This window comes from Lucilia sericata, unplaced genomic scaffold (genome assembly GCF_015586225.1).
Source record: "Lucilia sericata isolate MDLA Ls3-8-SP2 unplaced genomic scaffold, ASM1558622v1 Contig000051F_arrow, whole genome shotgun sequence".
Taxonomy (NCBI): domain Eukaryota; kingdom Metazoa; phylum Arthropoda; class Insecta; order Diptera; family Calliphoridae; genus Lucilia; species Lucilia sericata.
In genome coordinates, this window is record NW_023994087.1 from 723,675 (window position 1) to 742,156 (window position 18,482).

The window sequence follows — 18,482 nt, forward strand, 5'->3', positions numbered from 1 at the left end:
ACAAATTACAGTGTGTAACTTGTTAAATGAAAATACACTATTTCAACTTTTTTGTGTTGTGTACCTTTAAAGTAGATCTACTTTCTACTTTTGTAAGTGTCATAAGCGGCGCACGAATATGTCAGCTGATTTTGACAATTTTAGATCCCCCGCCTATCTGTCAATCCCTCTCTCAGATGGGTGGACCAACTCACTGTGAGTTTTGTGAAGAACTTGCCATCCCAACGGATTATTGTATCCTCACTGGGTGATACAACAATCTGCAAAAGAGCTATACGGGGCACTCCTCAGGGAGGGGTGTTATCCCCACTCTTATGGAATATGGCAATAGATGGACTCTAAGTTAGACTTGATTCACTAGGTTTTTAAACGGTTGAATATGCTGACGATGTTGCAGTAGCGGTAACTGGTATGCATCTTGAGACCTTTTCACAGAGATTAGAAGTAGAGCTGAAGATAATAAGCTAATGGAGCGTAAATTGTGGTCTCAGCGTTAACCCAGGAAAAACGGAACTTGTATTGTGTTCGCGCAAATACAAAATTCCTCAATTCTCTCTTCCGCCTCTAAACGGCGAGGTCCGCTGGCAATGAGTACTGTAGCCAGATTAAGTATCACAAATATCCCAAATCTACAACATGTCTTTGACTACTGTATTCCTGAAACGTGCATTACGAGAAACTTCCGGTATAGTATAATCTCTGATTATAATGAACCTTCATCTGTAAATGTTGATGGCCTAAATGTGTATACGGATGGTTCTAAAACAACTAAGGGTGACGGCGGTGGCATCTTCATCGAAGAATTTGGAACGAAAATCTCTTTCCGACTCAATGATGAATGCACTATCTTACAAGCTGAAATTTCAGCTATAAAAAGGGTATCTAATTGGCTAAGGTACTATCGGATATTCAACAGGGATATCAGAATCTATACTGACAGCCAAGCCGCTATCAAATCCCTGATAGGTGTATATTCCGCATCAAAACTTGTCCAAGAATGCCGGTCGTCTCTCAATGAGGTGGCGAGACATTTAAGAAATACCCTCGGTTGGGTCAAAGGACACAGGGATATAATTGGCAATATTACTGCTGATATTTTGGCGAAACCTGGAACGAGGATGGCCATACTGGTTGTAGACCAGTTTTGCGGGGTCCGCCTAGCGGCCATTAAGAAACAAATACACAATATTTTTTTTAGTTCAACTCAAGACCGGTGGTCTCAAGAACGTACTTGCTCAATCGCTATGATGATATGGACTTATATGGATCCTCATAAAACATCCTATATATTAGGGCTAAGCAGAATACATCTGAGTTCAGTTCTTACTGGTCATTCCAAGTTCGGAAACCATGCAAGTCGCATTGGTCTTCCATTCAATGGCTTTTGTCAAAATGAAGAGGAGGAGGAAACAATTACTCATCTTCTGTGTGATTGCCCGGCCCTTGAATCGATTCGTCATCAGGCAATATGGTCGACATACTTTTCTGATCTATCAGATCTGTCAACTGTTCAGCCTGAACGTATTCTCGCATTCCTAAAATTGTCGAAGTGGGTTTGTAATTAATCACACACTATGTTCTCTACTTCTCTATAGGCTCTTTATCATCTTTATTCCTCACTCCTTTAATATTGTCTTTATTGTCTCTTTCGCTATTTTTCTCCTTCCAAATCTTTTTTCTTTCCAGACGTTACAAAGAGACCTAATAGGACCCAAGTAAAGCTTTACCCAAAACCTAATGTGTATTTCTTAATTTTTATAAAATAAAACGAGTTAAACTGTGAAAATATAAATAAAAAATTAAAAAAACCCGAAGTTCTTTAAAAATAAAGCAAAAAATTTGCGCTTAAGAAACGTAGCATGTTTTGATGTGTAGGATGCAAATAAAGTATGAAAAGCACGGAATGCTTTTACGCAAAAACGCGTAGTGTGGACCTCCAGCTTAAGACAATAACAAAGTAGAATTTTTGAATTCAGAAATTACATAATTGTAAAATTTATAAAAAATATTAAATAATTTTTTAGCATTTCTGTAGTTTTATCTTAATGCCACTGAATTTAACCTTTTACCCTATACCACTGTAGTACGTTTTATTATACTAATCGGTTATGAATCATTTTCTGAAAACAATTGGATGAAGTTTGTTGACACGTATGTATATTTTTTTGTCTCAAGAACAAAACCTTTTTAAAATTTTTAAAGTCAGTCCTTTATTTTTTTTTTTTTGTTGGCGGTGTATTTAAAACACTCAAAATTCTATGTTATTTCACGTTGGTTCGGAGAGAGCCCTCCAATCGACTTATACCTTTATATAGGATGTTGGAGCCCCGAACAATTAATTAGTCAAAAGTATTATTTGATCTCTACCAATTTAATTAAACATAACCTTAAATGGGGTAAGTAAAACGAAAGCACGCAATTAATGCAAACAAGGAATAACTTGGATACAGTTATACGGAGTAATACACTTAATTGGTGCGAACGAGACGTAACTCTGTCGAAAGCTTGGCAACAAACACAATCCTGATCGTCCTTAAGAAATAATGGCGATGACGCGAGAGTTGTTCCCCAACTCAGACCCGAATTACGACTGCCGTCCTTTATTTTAAAAATCTTTTAAATATATCGGAAACAAGGTAAAATTCAACATATCTGGTGTAGGGTATCATATGGTTGGCCACGTCAAAATATTTTTAATTTTTATAAATAGAGTTACAAATTAATTAATATAAATTGCTTCATAAAATCACTTAAAAATTTTTATCATTTTAAAAACAATTTAGCATTTTTTAGCATTATTTTGGATGGGATTTAGACGCAAAACTTTTTTGAGACCTGGTCACACTGACTCGAATGCAAGAATCAGTGTTGCCACTTGCAATATTTTGAATTTTATTTAAGGGTGATGGAAACGATCACACAAAGTTACACACACACAGGAATTTTTATACCCTACACCACTTTAGTGGGGAGGGTATATTGGATTTGTGCTGATGTTTGTAACATACAAAAATATTCGTCCTAGACCCACCTTAAAGTATACCAATCGGCTTAGAATCGTTTTCTGAGTCGATTAAGCTATGTCCGTCCGTCCGTCCGTCTGGCAGGCTGGCTGGCTGTCCATGTAAACCTTGTGCGCAAGGTACAGGTCGCAATTTTCAAGATAATTGGATGAAATTTGGCACGCACGTTTTATTTGACCCAAGGACGAAGCCTATTGAAAATGGTTAAAATCGGTCCATTATTTCACCTAGCCCCCATAGAACAGAACCCCCGAAAAGGGCTTTTGAGCTCATAATTTTGTTAAATTTACAGATATATCGATAAAATGCGGCACAACTAAGTTTTATAGAAGTCTGGATGACCCTGCCAAATTTCATAAAGATCGGGCCCCATTTGACCCTAGCTCCCATACAAAGTCCCCTTCAGAAAATTACTTGAATGTCCCAAATTTACTTATAAACACAAATATCGCGATGAAATTTAGCAGAATAAAATATTATGTAAATATAAATATATTCACAAAATTTTATCGGGCTTGGTCCATATTTGCCCCTAGCCCCCATATAAAGCCTCTTTCAGAAAATTAGTTTTTCATCCATAAATTGCTTAAATGTATCGGAACAAGGGAATATTGAAGATAAATGCGATATTATGAAAAATAAATCACATTTAATATTCATAACTGGTGTAGGGTATCATATGGTCGGCCACGCCCGACTATACTTTCTTACTTGTTTTGATTGGGTTAGTGAAAAAAACTCACACGCCAGAGGGCGAAGTCGACCGGCTTCGAGTCTGCGCTTAGTCGCCGTCGAACTATATTTAGTTGCTTAAGCCGCCGCCGAAACACTCGGCTTAAGTCGACTCAAATTTTTTAATGTTTTTATTAACTAGGCTATAGACTGTAGGACCAATTATTTTTGATTCTGTAACATAATGAATTATTATTGGCCAAATTATATTTTGAAAACGTAAAAGATTTTTACAAAGGATATTTCATAATTTCCGATATTTCATAATTTTCAATACTCCCGATATGTATATTCGTTGTATATTCGATGAATGTGTTTTTTCGGAACTAATATGCTAACATATTTTTATATTAATAATATATATATTTTGCAAAAAAAAAAAAAATATTTAAAAGATATGTAAATGTATGTCTTGTTAATTTAAATATTCTATATTTGTTACCTAATATGGCTATACCATCTACAATTTCTTCAAAAGATTCAAGAGAGTGTAAATGAGAATTAAAGTAGACTAAAACTAGAAACTTTTTAGCCTTTTATAAAAATCATTTATTATTAATATTTTAAGCAAAGTGATCCTCCCAGTCTCTAAATTTTGATATTTACATTGTTTTTGAACATAAATTTAAGAGTTTAAATTTCCATAAAAACATTCGGCTCTTAGCCGACTTTAAGCCGCCGCCGCCGACAATTTTAAGACGACTTCGCCCTCTGTCACACGCACTGGTTTGATGAAAATCAAAACAGGGTGCACTCATAAGGTGAAGTCAATTCAACAGCTGATTGTTATTTTTTTTTAATGAAAGTTGTATACAACTGTCAAAATGTACCATTTCGAGTTGCCAGATGCACAAAAAATCATTTATTTACATAGGGATTAATTAAATTTTCAGTATACTAAAGTAATATAAATTTGTAATTAAATGAGTAATTGTTTATATTATTAAATTTCACGTTATATGTTTACCTTAAACATAACATTTTTAATGAAAACTGTTTAAATTGTTTAAAAACAGAGATTTCTTCAAAATAAATTGGGATTAAATTAATTCAGAAATATTGGCATCTCTACGCTAGCATACGAAAACAATTTGATTTAAAAAGTGTGGTTGCCTTAGAAATAAACATTTCAAATAATTTTAATCGAAGGAAAAAAATCGAATTTTCTGTAAAGCGTGTGATAAAATATTTGCGAAATGAAAATTGAAGAAGTGAAAAGTACTGTACGCACACAGCGTATTGCCGCCCATAGCCATGTAAAGGGTTTAGGACTAAATGCGGACGGTGTACCAATACCAATGGCTGCTGGTCTTGTTGGACAAAAGGCTGCACGCGAAGCAGCGGGAATAGTAGTCGATTTAATCAAGTCGAAAAAGATGGCAGGACGTGCTTTGTTGCTGGCTGGTCCTCCCGGTACTGGAAAAACAGCAATTGCCTTAGCTATTGCTCAGGAATTAGGAAATAAAGTGCCCTTTTGCCCAATGGTTGGTTCCGAGGTTTTCAGTAGTGAAATTAAAAAGACAGAAGTTCTTATGGAGAATTTTCGGCGGTCGATTGGACTTCGAATAAGGGAAACAAAAGAAGTTTACGAGGGAGAAGTTACGGAACTAACTCCCGTTGAAACTGAAAATCCTATGGGAGGTTACGGAAAGACTATTAGTAATGTTGTAATTGGTTTGAAAACTGCTAAGGGTACGAAGCAATTAAAACTTGATCCCAGCATTTTCGAGGCTTTACAAAAAGAAAAGGTCGAAGTAGGAGATGTTATTTACATAGAAGCAAACAGCGGAGCTGTAAAACGGCAAGGACGCAGTGATACTTTTGCTACGGAATTTGACCTAGAAACTGAAGAATATGTTCCGTTGCCTAAAGGCGACGTCCATAAAAAGAAAGAAGTTATACAAGATGTGACCCTTCACGATCTCGACGTGGCTAATGCCCGTCCTCAAGGGGGACAAGATGTATTGTCAATGATGGGTCAGCTCATGAAGCCAAAAAAAACAGAAATTACAGACAAGTTGCGAATGGAAATTAACAAAGTTGTCAATAAGTACATAGATCAAGGTATTGCCGAGTTAGTCCCAGGAGTCCTCTTTATAGATGAAATACATATGCTTGATCTTGAGACTTTTACTTACTTACACAAGTCCTTGGAATCACCGATTGCGCCAATTGTAATTTTCGCTACTAATCGCGGCCGTTGTGTTATACGGTAATTAAGAACAAATTATTTTATTTATTTTCAATTAATATAAAATCTTTAATTCTAGTGGCACCACTGACATTGTTTCTCCACATGGCATTCCCCTAGATCTCTTGGACCGCCTTCTAATCATAAGAACATTACCATATCATTCAAGTGAAATGGAACAAATTATTAAGTTGCGCGCACAGACCGAAGGACTGCAATTGGAAGATGCAGCTTTTGTCCGTCTCAGCGAGATTGGCAGTGCGTCGACTTTGCGTTATGCAGTACAACTTCTAACTCCAGCTCATCAAATGTGTAAAGTTAATGGACGTACACAAATTACTAAGGATGACATTGACGACGTACACGCACTATTCTTAGATGCAAAGCGGTCGTCGAAACATCTTTCGGAGAAGAACAATAAATTCATGATGTAAATTATTACATTTGTAATTAAATTTTTAATAAAATATAATTAAAAAGAATTTTTTTTTTTTGTAAATTTTACATATTTAACTTTACGTATAATACAAGTGTGTTATATTCGGCTATGTCGAATCTTATATTTCAACCATCAAACCCGTAGTTATTGCATTTATTTCTCGGTAATAAGTGGTCGTTATCACCACACCACACACAAGATTGGATTACTTAAGCGTCAAACAATTTTCAACTGCCAGTAAGAATTTAAAAATATACATACATATGTATAAGAAATTTATTAAAGGTATAATTTTGGTATTGAAACTAGTTGATATCGGTTTTGATTCATAATTGCTACAGGCTTTATAAATTTATATCTGTGTTAATACCAGTATTCAATTTTTAATGGTATTTAATTGGTATCGGTATTTATAATAAAAATGTATTTAAAATTGAATTTTAAGAATATGTGTTAACAAAAACTTAATTAAATAAACATTTTTTAGCTGTTATACACCTTTAATAAAAAGTAATGAGTTGTTGACTTCAGCTTACGATTGTGACTTGGTACAAAGTATGTAATTCGCATTTGAAATGTTGGATATATGTAATTAGTTTTGTAATTGGGGGTGGAGTCGTATTAATTAAACTAATCAAAACATTAAATTGTTAAAGGGCTTACAGCTTACGGTATAATTCCACATATATGTATATGTATGCATATACTTACATGTAGATATTAACATTTAATGAAAATATGTTTGGTAGGCCAAAAGAAAGATATCACTTACTATTTTTAGTAGGTTTCTACAGTCGAAAAAAATATCGGTCGTTCCACAATCAATACCAAAATGAATATACACCTGTTTTTAATTTTTCACACTCCACTAAATTATCTTCTTCATTTGTTTGTGGCGGTCATGGAAAAAAACTTGTGTCATCAATCCCTATTACCTTTTATGTTGTTTTGAAGTTTAATTCAGAAAATTCAATTATTTACCCTCCTTATCTATTAGAAAATCCCATCATTGGGAATAATTCTTTAGATCTGGCTAAATGTCATCTAGAGCTTTTTTTCAGATTATTTGAGAGAAAAAGAAAACTTAATATTACCATATTTTTAAAAAAAATCTGTAATAAAGTTTAATAAACTAAAGGTGGCAGTATTTTTTAGCTACTCATTTTCTTCTTGGAAATTGAGTTTTTAGTTGATTTTTTATGCTCGCTTTGTACGGATTGGTTCAAGTATCGAAAGCAGTATATCGTGCGCTAAATAAATTTTAAACTATATTGACAAATTTTCAAAATATTTCCAAGAAAAAGAAATTCAACAAATGTTGCAAAGATTAATATATGAGGGCAAATTATTGTAAAAAAAATTTGACTACTATAATAGTTGTGTTGAAATTGATATGAATAAAATGCAAGTGTGCAGACAAAACAGGATTGTGTAATTTCACAAAGAATTTTTGGTCTTTTTTGTGTTGAGTGGAGGCCACAGCAGAGACAAAGGCAACGGTGACGACAACTACGCCGAAAATATTCGAAGTGAGTGAGTATTAATTTCCTAAAAAGCGCCGCACCCGCCTCCAACCAAATGAATGAAGTAAGAAAAAAAAATAAACTTATAAATGTGTGTTCATTTCTTTCTTTTGCGGCTGCCGGCGCTGCTGATACCCACCCACACGTTGTATTCTTGTCAAGGGAGACAACATTTGCAGCAGCTGCAACTGTCATGACTGCGATACGGCAGCGACGTTTGTGTTTGTGTGCTTTTTTGTTATGTTTGAGAGAATGACATTGCAACCAAATAAATGGAGATGCCATCTAATTCTAAAAAATCGCTCATTTTGGTATATTTTTTTAATGGCAAAATATACAGGGTCAAGGATTTATGACAAAAATCATAGAATAGGAAAATCTTTCTACGAAATACGTACATATGGATGTATATATGTATGTATGTATGTATATAAAATAAAGATATAGACAAATTTATTCACGAATGTAGAAAAGTTTATCTAAAGACTGTAATTAAAAACTTTTTCAAGGAAAAAATAACTAGCATCCTGTGAATATGCATATCGCACACCTAGTACAAAAGTGACACAACTCAAAATTTTATTTTTGCGTTTTTATATTCTTTAAGCCCTAAGTTTAAGCCTTAAACTATACACAAGATACTAGTTTATCTCTACAAAAATAATAGTGTATTTTGTTGTTGTTAACTGTTCAAGAAAAAAACGTTATGTCTTTCTTTATCTTTCAGAATTTGTAAAAAATTTGTTTCCTTTTCTTAAAAAAAAATTTTGAGTTGTGTCACTTTTGTACTGGGTGTGCGATATGTACATTAGAGGTGCCAAAAATATCAATTTTGCTAAGATGGGTCTTTTATTCTTTATTAGTGTCTAAAACTTACTGGCGTTAAATTTTAGTCAAATCGGATAACGATCAGACCTGGGATAAATGCATTAAATGTGTTAATGTATTAACAATTTTTTTCAACATTAAAATTAATGTTAATGCAAGTTTATTGCATTAACATGGGGACATTTAATGCATTAAATTTGCATTAACATTAAATATTTTTGAATTGAATGCATTAATTTTACATTAACATCAAATAATTTTCAAATTAATGCATAAATTTTGCATTAACATTAAATTTTTTGAATTTAATGCATTCATTTTCCATTAACATTAAATAATAAGTAATAAAATTAATGCATTAATTTTCCATTAACATTAATGTATAAAATAATTTATAAAATTAAAAATACGGCGCTAAAGACCTCGATCTAACTAAATTCAAGTAAAATTGAATGTGTTAAATAAAGTCTTTCTAATAAGTCCTATACTCGATAATACATATCAGAAGAATAGTATCACTTCCCAGGTATTCCTTTTTTAGTTTATTTTGACACTCTGTGGAATCTTATATAAATATCATATTTAAAACACAAAAGTTTGAACGGAATATAGGATTTATTAGAAAGGACTTTAACATTTTTAATTTTAATAATATTTAGTTAAATCGAGGCCTTTTGTACTGTATTTTTATTTAAATATGTTTATCAATTTTTATATATATTAATGTTAATGTAAAGTTAATGCAGTATATTCAGATATTCAGCATTAATATCAAAAATATTTAATGTTAATGTAAAATTAATGCATTAAATTCAAAAATATTTAATGTTAATGCAAATTTTTTGCATTAAATTTTGGAAATTTAATGTTAATGCAATTTTTTACATTAAATTAATTTTTTTTAATTTAATGTTAATGCAAAATTAATGGAAATCGACCAGGTCTGATAACGATAACCCGTGCAGCAAATCGATTGAAAAGTGCTGAATTGGCTAAATAATAAGTCTTTTTTGGTTTCCTCAAAAATCGTGCCATTAAAATTTATTTTTCTTAACATTTCGTCAAAATCTTATCATCTGGAGAAAATTATCTATCCAACGAGTTATAATACATATTTATTAATGGACATACAATAAAGTTATTGACAATTTCCCAAGCCATTTATATTATGTTATTTATATTTATTATTTATAAAAATCATGCATTTTTTGCATTATTTGGTCTTTGTTTTGCAATTTCCCAAACCATTTATTGAAAAAAATGCATTTTTTGTTTTGAATGCAGAAGTGATGTAAACAAAAATTTTTTAGTCGTTTTTGCAACATACATATTTGTGAAAAAATATTAAAGTTAGATAAATGAATTGTTTTCTTATTACACCCTGTAACAATTTTGTGAAACTAGATTCCATTTATAGCAATTCTGCGTACTTCGATTTTTATAATCAGCTCTTATGTCCTTATAAAAGGAGTTTAAAGTACTTACAACTTCAAATGAATATTTTAAATGTTTTTATGTGATGTAAATCAATGCTGGGCATCTGTACATGAAAGCTGGGAATCTGTACATTATATCTATATTATTTATTTGACTCACCTAGACAAAAAATCGAAAAAGAAACGAAAAATGTTTAACTACTTTTTTGTGACAAATGTTCTTTAAGCTTCCATTTCAATTTTAATCCTGATGAATTGAAATTAATAATATTATTTTGAAGCAGAGGTTCTCAGCTTCTTTTGACATTAATACAAAATTTTTTCTATAAATTAGGAATTTCATCTTTTAAAATCGTATGTCCTTTAAGTCCTTTTACAGGGGCATAAGAGCTGATTACGAAAAACTGAGTACACAGAGTTAATACTAATGGTCCATAGTTTCCTGTACACATAGATTTTTTCGTGTGTGGAAATGACTGTAGCACGGTATTAAAATTACGGATTTATTTCTTTAATTAAAGATTTTTACGTTAAAATGTATACTTTTATTAAAAATCTTGTTTCAGTGTAATTTTCATTTCATTTTTGTTTTTTTTTTTAATTTTTAGTTTTTAAAAACTGTGTTAATTTTTAGGGCTTTGGATAAGTATGAAGTTTAGAGGTCTTTTTGTATTATTTTCTCCATTTTTTATAAAAATGTGTTTAGAAGTTCCTTATATCGGGTACAAAATTTACTCAATCATTCTTAATATAAGGTTCTCAATGAAAAAAATTTACACGTTCGTTAAATCCCGAATTCGCTAAACTGAGGTAAACCACTGTATTTGAAAGTGCATTTTTCTCCTTCAACTTTGGGCACCGTAACATTACGTTTGGTTCATCCCACAGCGCCAGCTCTGCTTACCAAAAGGACTATTAGTCTCGATGCTTTCTCTATTCACCATAGGACAAATTGCTTGAGTACATAAAACTTTATGAATTCGTATTAATGTTGGCGATATTTGCATAAAGAAATATAAACTTTTTGAGTTATACGGTTTGTTTTTTCATGCACATAAACGGCCAAATCAAAATGTTCTCATTTGATTCCACTTATTTAGTTTGGACTGAATTGATATATCATCACATGAAATGCAAAAGGGCGTAACAAGAAAAAAACTAAATAAAATGAAAGCTGTTGTTGTTATAAAAACGAAATTTCCTTATATGTACTGTATCCCAACATCGATTAACATTACCTATTATGTTGCTTTTTAGGACTTTCTGACTTGTAGAAATTACTAATTTGTTGTTACGCCCTTTTGAAATTCATGTCAATAAAGTCGGTGTTTTTGACAATAGAGATCTAAAAATTTGCAACGACATGTATTTTGATTTCAATACCATTTTCGATCAAAAAGTCGATTTAAAATTTTTTTGTTGTTACGCCTTTTTGCATTTCAGGTGACGATATGTACAACGACTACATATGTATATATCAGCAATTCCATGAAAAGGTAAACCACAAATAAAAAAAATGAAACCCTTATAACCTTTGCATTTTTGAAGATAATTCAACAAAATTGCACCAAAGACCAAGGTTATTACAAATTTTTGAAATCGGTCCATTATTACACCTAGCTGCCATACAAACGGACCCGCTAAATTCGCTTTTTAGCTTATAATTCTTTTAATTACAATATTATCCCTTCAAAAATCAACAGATCTAAAATTTACATAAACTTAAACCATACCGCTGATTTTCAGAATAGTTTAATTTCAGAAATATACTTAAACGTCCATAACTCACTTATAAGCAATAGTATTATAATAGCATTTGGCACAAATTAGTTTTATAAGAATATAAATCTCACCCACAAATTTAATGAGGGTCGGTCCATGTTTGGCCCTAGTCGCCATACTGGTTTATATTTTTATCTATAAATTGCTTAAACTTGTATATAGGTCGGCCATGTCCGACTTTCCTACTCCTTTTTGTATTTGGAATAATTTTTGTTAGCTATTCCATTGTTCTTAGTTAAAACTAGAGAACGTGAAATAGCTATTGCAGAAAATGCATTTTAACCGTTGTTCGCGAGATTTTTTAACAGCCTCTAGACATTTTTGCTTTTTATCCCAAGTTGAATTACATATTTGCAATAAACAGTCTATATTTACTTCATACGTATATAAAAATCTCAAATTTTTGGTTTTCCATTCATTACTTAGTAATGAGTGGTCATTATTAACCATATTATTTTATTTACTGGTATAGAGTGAAGTAAATTTGTAATAATTAATAAAGGTTTATAAAATAATACATAAAAACAATGCGATAACAAATAACTGTAAATTTGTAAACAATTAAAATAAAAGCAACTTAAGTATTCTTAAATGCTCAAAAGTTTATTTTTAAAACGTACCCAGGAAAAACTTACATTGAAAAGTAATGATTTAAAAAGCTAATAAAACCTCTTTTCACTACTTCTTCATTAGCATTTTAAGTCATTATTTTAATACGGTGATGTCATTGGAGGCAAGTACATCCACGCTCGCTTACAAATAGGGAGTTAGAGAAGTACTTGCAATTTCTCTTACAAAACAGTTGTTGAGTATGTTGTTTTATTTTTTAATAATGAAAAGAGCCAGCTAGAATACGAACCAGGGACTTTGGTTTATTTGTCAAATGTTCTACTCACTGCACCACCTTAGCTATTTTATTGCGCGTCAAATAATGGTTTTCACATACATGTAAGTGGAATATTGTTTTCTTTTTTGTAAAACACAATTCTTAACACCCAATTAAATAAAATGTGCAAACAAAATGACAAAGCCGAAAATAAAGTACATCTATATCAGATTATAAGAAATTCATTATTAGAGTACTTCTAAGTAATGCAGACGGTAAGTAGTAGTCATTGAAAAGTAAGTGGTTATGGAAGTACAACCCATTACCGAGTTTTTGCTGGGTACATAACGTTTTAAAAATAAATTTAATTTTGAAAATTTATTTTTTTTTTTAATTTTTATTAAACTTTACCTATCGACCATAATCGGGTACACATTTCTATTAGTGAAAATATATGAACATTTTTTTCATCTTTGGTTGTGTAATTGATAAGTTTTACGTTCAGATACCCAGCAATAAGTTACATGACAAAGATGTGTTTAATCAGAGGTGCAAGTGATGACGAAGTGGTTCGATTTAGGTGAAACATGCATGATTTTAACATTAGCGTGTCATTGTGTTTATGCGAGAATTTCGAATAACCGAACCAATGCAATTTAATGATTAGAAAACGATGTTTCATTGGTTCAAGCTATTTTTTTTTATGTATTTTTGGAAGATATTTTAAATATTTTTAAGGAAAATATAATAAATATGGGAAAATATATAAAATAATATTAAAATCTCAAATATTTCTAATAACACATAAATTTCATTTGATTAAATTAACAATCTGAATTAATTTTTGAAGTTTTAAAGGAATTTTTTAACTGCGGAATAGGTTGAATTTGGGAAGGCATTTAGAATGAGTTGTTTTAGCACTGATATTAAAGAAGTCATGAAACTTGCATTCAATTTGCACTACTGCAAAATTTTTTTGTTGGTAAAGGTATTTCCAGACTACAATACTGAGTATTAACTAGGGTGATCGACTCGGTTTTTCAACCGGTTTTTTTCTGTTTTACCAGTGTCGGTTTTTTCTAAATGATGATTTTTCGAATATCGAATAACCCGGTTTTTTACCTTTTAAAGACCGATTTCGAATACTTTTATTTGCTGTGTATTCAAAGATTTCTTAAATTAAATTTTGAAGTAAATAATAATACAGCCCGTATAAATTTTAAAAATATTGGAGTTCAGGAACTAGAGAATATTTTTCTAAAACACCTTTTATAAATTAATCAAAAAATTTTATTTGTAAAATTTATTGGAATTTCTGTTGATAAAATTTTTTCAATCTTAAGATTATATTCCAATTACAATAATTAATTTGCGACTAAAATATTATGGACGTGTTGGAATGCCTATAACTCTCACGTATACGGGACACCGGTGTCCCAAAATTTTTTCTTAAATTTTTCTCGATTTTTAGCGTAAGTTTGAGTTCACAGCTACAGTAAATGGTTATTTCCTAAGAAAAATAAGTTATTTTTTAGAATTTGATGTCACTACATGCTAAAAAGGATAATATCCTGCGAAATTCTTCGAAAACATTTTTCTCATTTTTCATTAAAAATTATCAGTATACGTCAAAATAAAATGTGTGGTGTAGTCATATCCATAAAAAGTCCAGCGGTTTAGTTTTGTGCGTGAAAGGGGTAACAATTGTCTCAATATTAAACTCCTGTGTTCTAAACTATTAAAAATCAGTTCGGGCCATGTTTTATTAATCAAATTTAAACATAAAAGTTTTTTTTTTTTCAAATTAAAATAGATTTTGTTATTTTTAATGAAAACCCGGTTAACCGGATTTTTCTGAATTTGAAAAATGTCAACCGGTTTTTTTCAAATGTCAACTATTCACTATTCGAAAACCGGTTTTTGGAAAATGTCGAATAATCGATCACACTAGTATTAACATACTTCAAATAAAGGTATTTTTAGACTACAATACTGAGTATTAATACTTGTCAAAAATGTTTGTATCATAATACAATTTACTAGTCTAAATATAATTTGTAATTTGATTTTCAAAAATATTACTGATTTTTTTGGCATACGGTCGGTATTCATAAATTTTTTAAAACAATTCAAAAACTTTTTATTTTCAAACGTATTCGGTATGTATTTTATAAATACAATAAAAAACAAACAAAAAGTGTAAAATACATTAAAAATAAGAACGAAAAGTGCATAAATAATTGAAAATTGGATAAAAAATATTACAAATATTATAGTGTAAACATAAAATGTATTTTTCGGATTGATGTTTTGAAAATGCGAATTATTTTCATAATATTTTTAATTTGAAGTGTGTTAATACTCAGTATTGTAGTCTGAAAATACCTTTAAAAATATTACAATTTATGTTTAAACTGGTAAAATTAATTATGATACAAACATTGTGTGGAATAAGATGTAGAATTTTCATCACAACCGAGCAAAAAGTTACATGACAAAGATGCAGTTTAATCAGAGGTGCAAGTGATGATGAATTGGTTCAATTTAGGTGAAACATGCATGATTTTAACACATGGCGATCATGTGTTTATGCGAGTATTTCGAATAATCGAACCAACGCAAATCCGATGATTCGAAAACGATGTTTCATTGGTTGAAGCTATGTATTTGGTTTGTATGTATTTTTGGAAGATATATTAAATATTTTTAACGAAAATATTATAATAAATATGGAACAATATTAAAATAATATTAAAAGCCAAAATTATTTCTAATATCACATTAATAACATGCCAGCAAAAAAAGTGTGGAAAAAGATGTAGTATTTTCATCACAACTAGTAATCACCCAGCAAAAAAATATTGATGTCATACTTTACAAAACAACATCTTAATCACATCTAAAAATGCGATTGCATACTTTTCGCTTTTATAAACCAAACATATCCTTACAAATGAAAACACAGTTAAAAATGAGGAAAGACATGTAGAAAAGTCACTACAAACAACATATTCGAAGTATGTACTTCAAATTTTGATGAAAAACCAATGAAATTTACATAAGCGTTTCATTGAAAGAATGTGGTTTATTTTTGACATACAAATATCGGATTTTTACAGCTTCTAAAGATAAGATTAGATGTAGTTCAAAGTTGTCAAAAATGAACAACATCCCTCCAATGACACGCTAATGTAAAATTTATAGGTTTTTCACCCGAATTTGAAGTACTTCGGGTTACTAGTTGTGATGAAAATTCTACATCTTTTTCCACCCTTTTTTTATGGGTTGTTATGAAAATACTACATATTTTTCCACACTTTTTTTGCTTGGTAGAAGTGCTTCAAATTCGGGTGACATCAATTATTTTTTGCTGGGACTTGATAAAATTTATATATTTGATCTAATTTTTGAAGTTTTAATGAAATTTGCCAACTACAGAATAGATTGAATTTAAGAAGGCATTTAGAATGAGTTATATTAGCACTAATGTTAAAAAAGTCATGCAAGTGACATTCACTTTGCACTAATGCAAAATATACTTGCTAGGAACTAGTAACCACATTCTTTCAATGAAACGCTTATGTAAATTTCATTGGTTTAATTCTTAAATAATATTTTTGAAGCAGTAAGAATCAATAAGACGATTGTGTAAATTTCATTGGTTTTTCATCAAAATTCATAATCGCATTTTTAGATGTGATGTTGTTTGTAAAGTATGACATCAATTATATTTTGCTGGGTTGTAGTCTGAAAATACCTTAAATAAAATAAAACCACATTTGGTGCAAAAAAAAAAAAAAACAAATTTCAGACGACAAAGTTTGACACTTTTCTTCCAAATGTATTCATAAATTTTACACTGACATTTCAATCGGTGTTGTCTTAGAATCCATTAATTATCATTTTTATTTTTTAAACTACAAAAATGCATTTCTCTCTTGAAATCCAAAGTAATTGTTTTAATGTCCCGATTTAGAATTAACGAATTCAGACCGTTTTTGTTACGATAATACCAAAGTTTCCATTGTTTTGGCAGTAATATGAAACCAAATACTTTAATCCTGTTTTCTTTTTACAAAATTTAATTCATTTTTATTTTCATAGATTTTTATTAATTTAAGTATGTAGGTATGTATGTACATATGGACACTTATGAAAATTTGGATACATACATAGATACATGTTAATCGATTAAATAAGGAATTTCGAATCAACTTGTGAACAGGAGTTGAAAATGGATATTTCGAAATAGTGCTAACTTTCGAAATTTCCATTTTTCGTCTTGCTCACAAACATCCTTAATATTAATAGCTGATTCGACATTATATATAATCAGTATTTCTATTGATTTACAATAACTCTGTCTGTAAGTATCGAAATTTCATATTGATCTCATACATGTCCACCCATATATACACACATACATAAATATTTCAATAATTAGAAATAAGAAACACATTGAAGAATGATATATATCAGTATAAGAAATGAAAGAGAAAAAATAAAAATAACTGAGAGTATATGACAGCTGAGGCATGATATTGTGAGAGTATCTTTTAATTAAAAGAAAACATGACCAAAAAATTAAATATTTGTATGCAATTGCTGCCCATGTCCAAAATATCGAATGAGATTATATTTTTAAAATTGAAAGTTTGATTGTAAATATATATATGTATGTATATATATGATCTATACATGATAGTTAACTTGTAGATTTATTTAATTAAAGTATGTGAATAAAATAATCAGTAGGTACACAATATAAAGTTTTTTAAAAAATAAAAAAATCTGTCAGGGTGACGTGCATCTTTCCCCATTTTTCAAACACATTATTTAATTTTCATTTCAAAAATTTCGAATCTCTTTCTCCCATTCTAATTTATTTTTAGGATATTTGTCTGCAGATGCTATTCAAAACTTTAGTCGATTTTCACATTTTCTTTAGTTCGTTCGTTCACGCACAAGTAGAATTGCGGCACAACTCGTTCGTCACTATTCATTTTAAGCAGACTGAACCAACTGAAAACCTATTGTTGGAATATATACAACATACATACATACCTTTGCATATACATATGAACATAAAAATTTTTATATGTATATAATATTTTTCGGATTAAAATTCTTAATACAGAATAAAATAAGAAACGATAATGTTTTTACAAAACGTCGAAAATTGTATTTTAAATTTAAACATCTGAGAAATTAAAGAAGCAATAAAAACTGCTACATCAATAACAATAATAATATTTATAAAATAAAAGTAATTATACCGATTTAAAAATATAAAATAAAATGGAATAGTTAAATCAATTCACAATAATTTTGTGAAAAATTGTGTATCTATAATAGATTTTTCGCTTTCATTAGATCTTTTTAACTTTTATTTTTTTATTTGTTCTCATTGATTTTTTTTTTCTTATTGGTCCATTCGCCCAAAAAAAGAAGAAGATTTTTATACAAATTCTTGTTGCGTGTTCAGCTAAAAGCTATTTTTAAATCAAAAATAAAATAAAAAGAATAATACAATATTAACTAAGAGAATAAGAAATGTTCAATAAAAATTAAATAAAATAAAAATACTAAAAACAAAGACAAGAAAAAATACCAAGTGTTGCATGAAAAAAATCAACTTAATAAAATAAAAACAAAAAATAAAAATAAAAAAATATTTAAATATGTGAATATCTAGGTGAATA

At 30.0% G+C, this 18,482-nt stretch overlaps 2 protein-coding genes across 12 annotated transcripts in view; both read left to right on the forward strand.

Annotated features, from left to right (window-relative positions):
* Window positions 1–4,827: 4,827 nt before the first annotated feature.
* LOC119615985 (ruvB-like helicase 1) lies at window positions 4,828–6,428 on the forward strand. Its single transcript, XM_037972082.1, has 2 exons — window positions 4,828–5,967; window positions 6,026–6,428. Exons 1-2 carry the CDS (start codon window positions 4,952–4,954, stop codon window positions 6,378–6,380), a joined length of 1,371 nt encoding a protein of 456 aa, XP_037828010.1. The 5' UTR covers window positions 4,828–4,951; the 3' UTR covers window positions 6,381–6,428.
* Window positions 6,429–7,572: 1,144 nt separating this feature from the next.
* Window positions 7,573–18,482, forward strand: part of LOC119615976 (STE20-like serine/threonine-protein kinase) — a 48,092-nt gene continuing 37,182 nt past the window's right edge. For 7 of the 11 annotated variants that reach the window (XM_037972057.1, XM_037972063.1, XM_037972064.1 and 4 more), the window contains exon 1: window positions 7,573–7,914. The gene's annotated coding sequence lies outside the window, so the exon portion shown is untranslated. Of the gene's footprint in view, window positions 7,919–17,681; window positions 18,047–18,228; window positions 18,476–18,482 lie in introns of those variants that run through there. The other 4 variants (XM_037972058.1, XM_037972061.1, XM_037972067.1 and 1 more) reach the window with 4 other exon arrangements.

Coding starts and splice junctions, on each gene's coding strand:
- LOC119615985 (XM_037972082.1), top strand. CDS start 4,952: ATGAAAATTGAAGAAGTGAAAAGTACTGTACGCACACAGCGTATTGCC. Junction 5,968..6,025: donor CGCGGCCGTTGTGTTATACG/GTAATTAAGAAC, acceptor CTTTAATTCTAG/TGGCACCACTGACATTGTTT.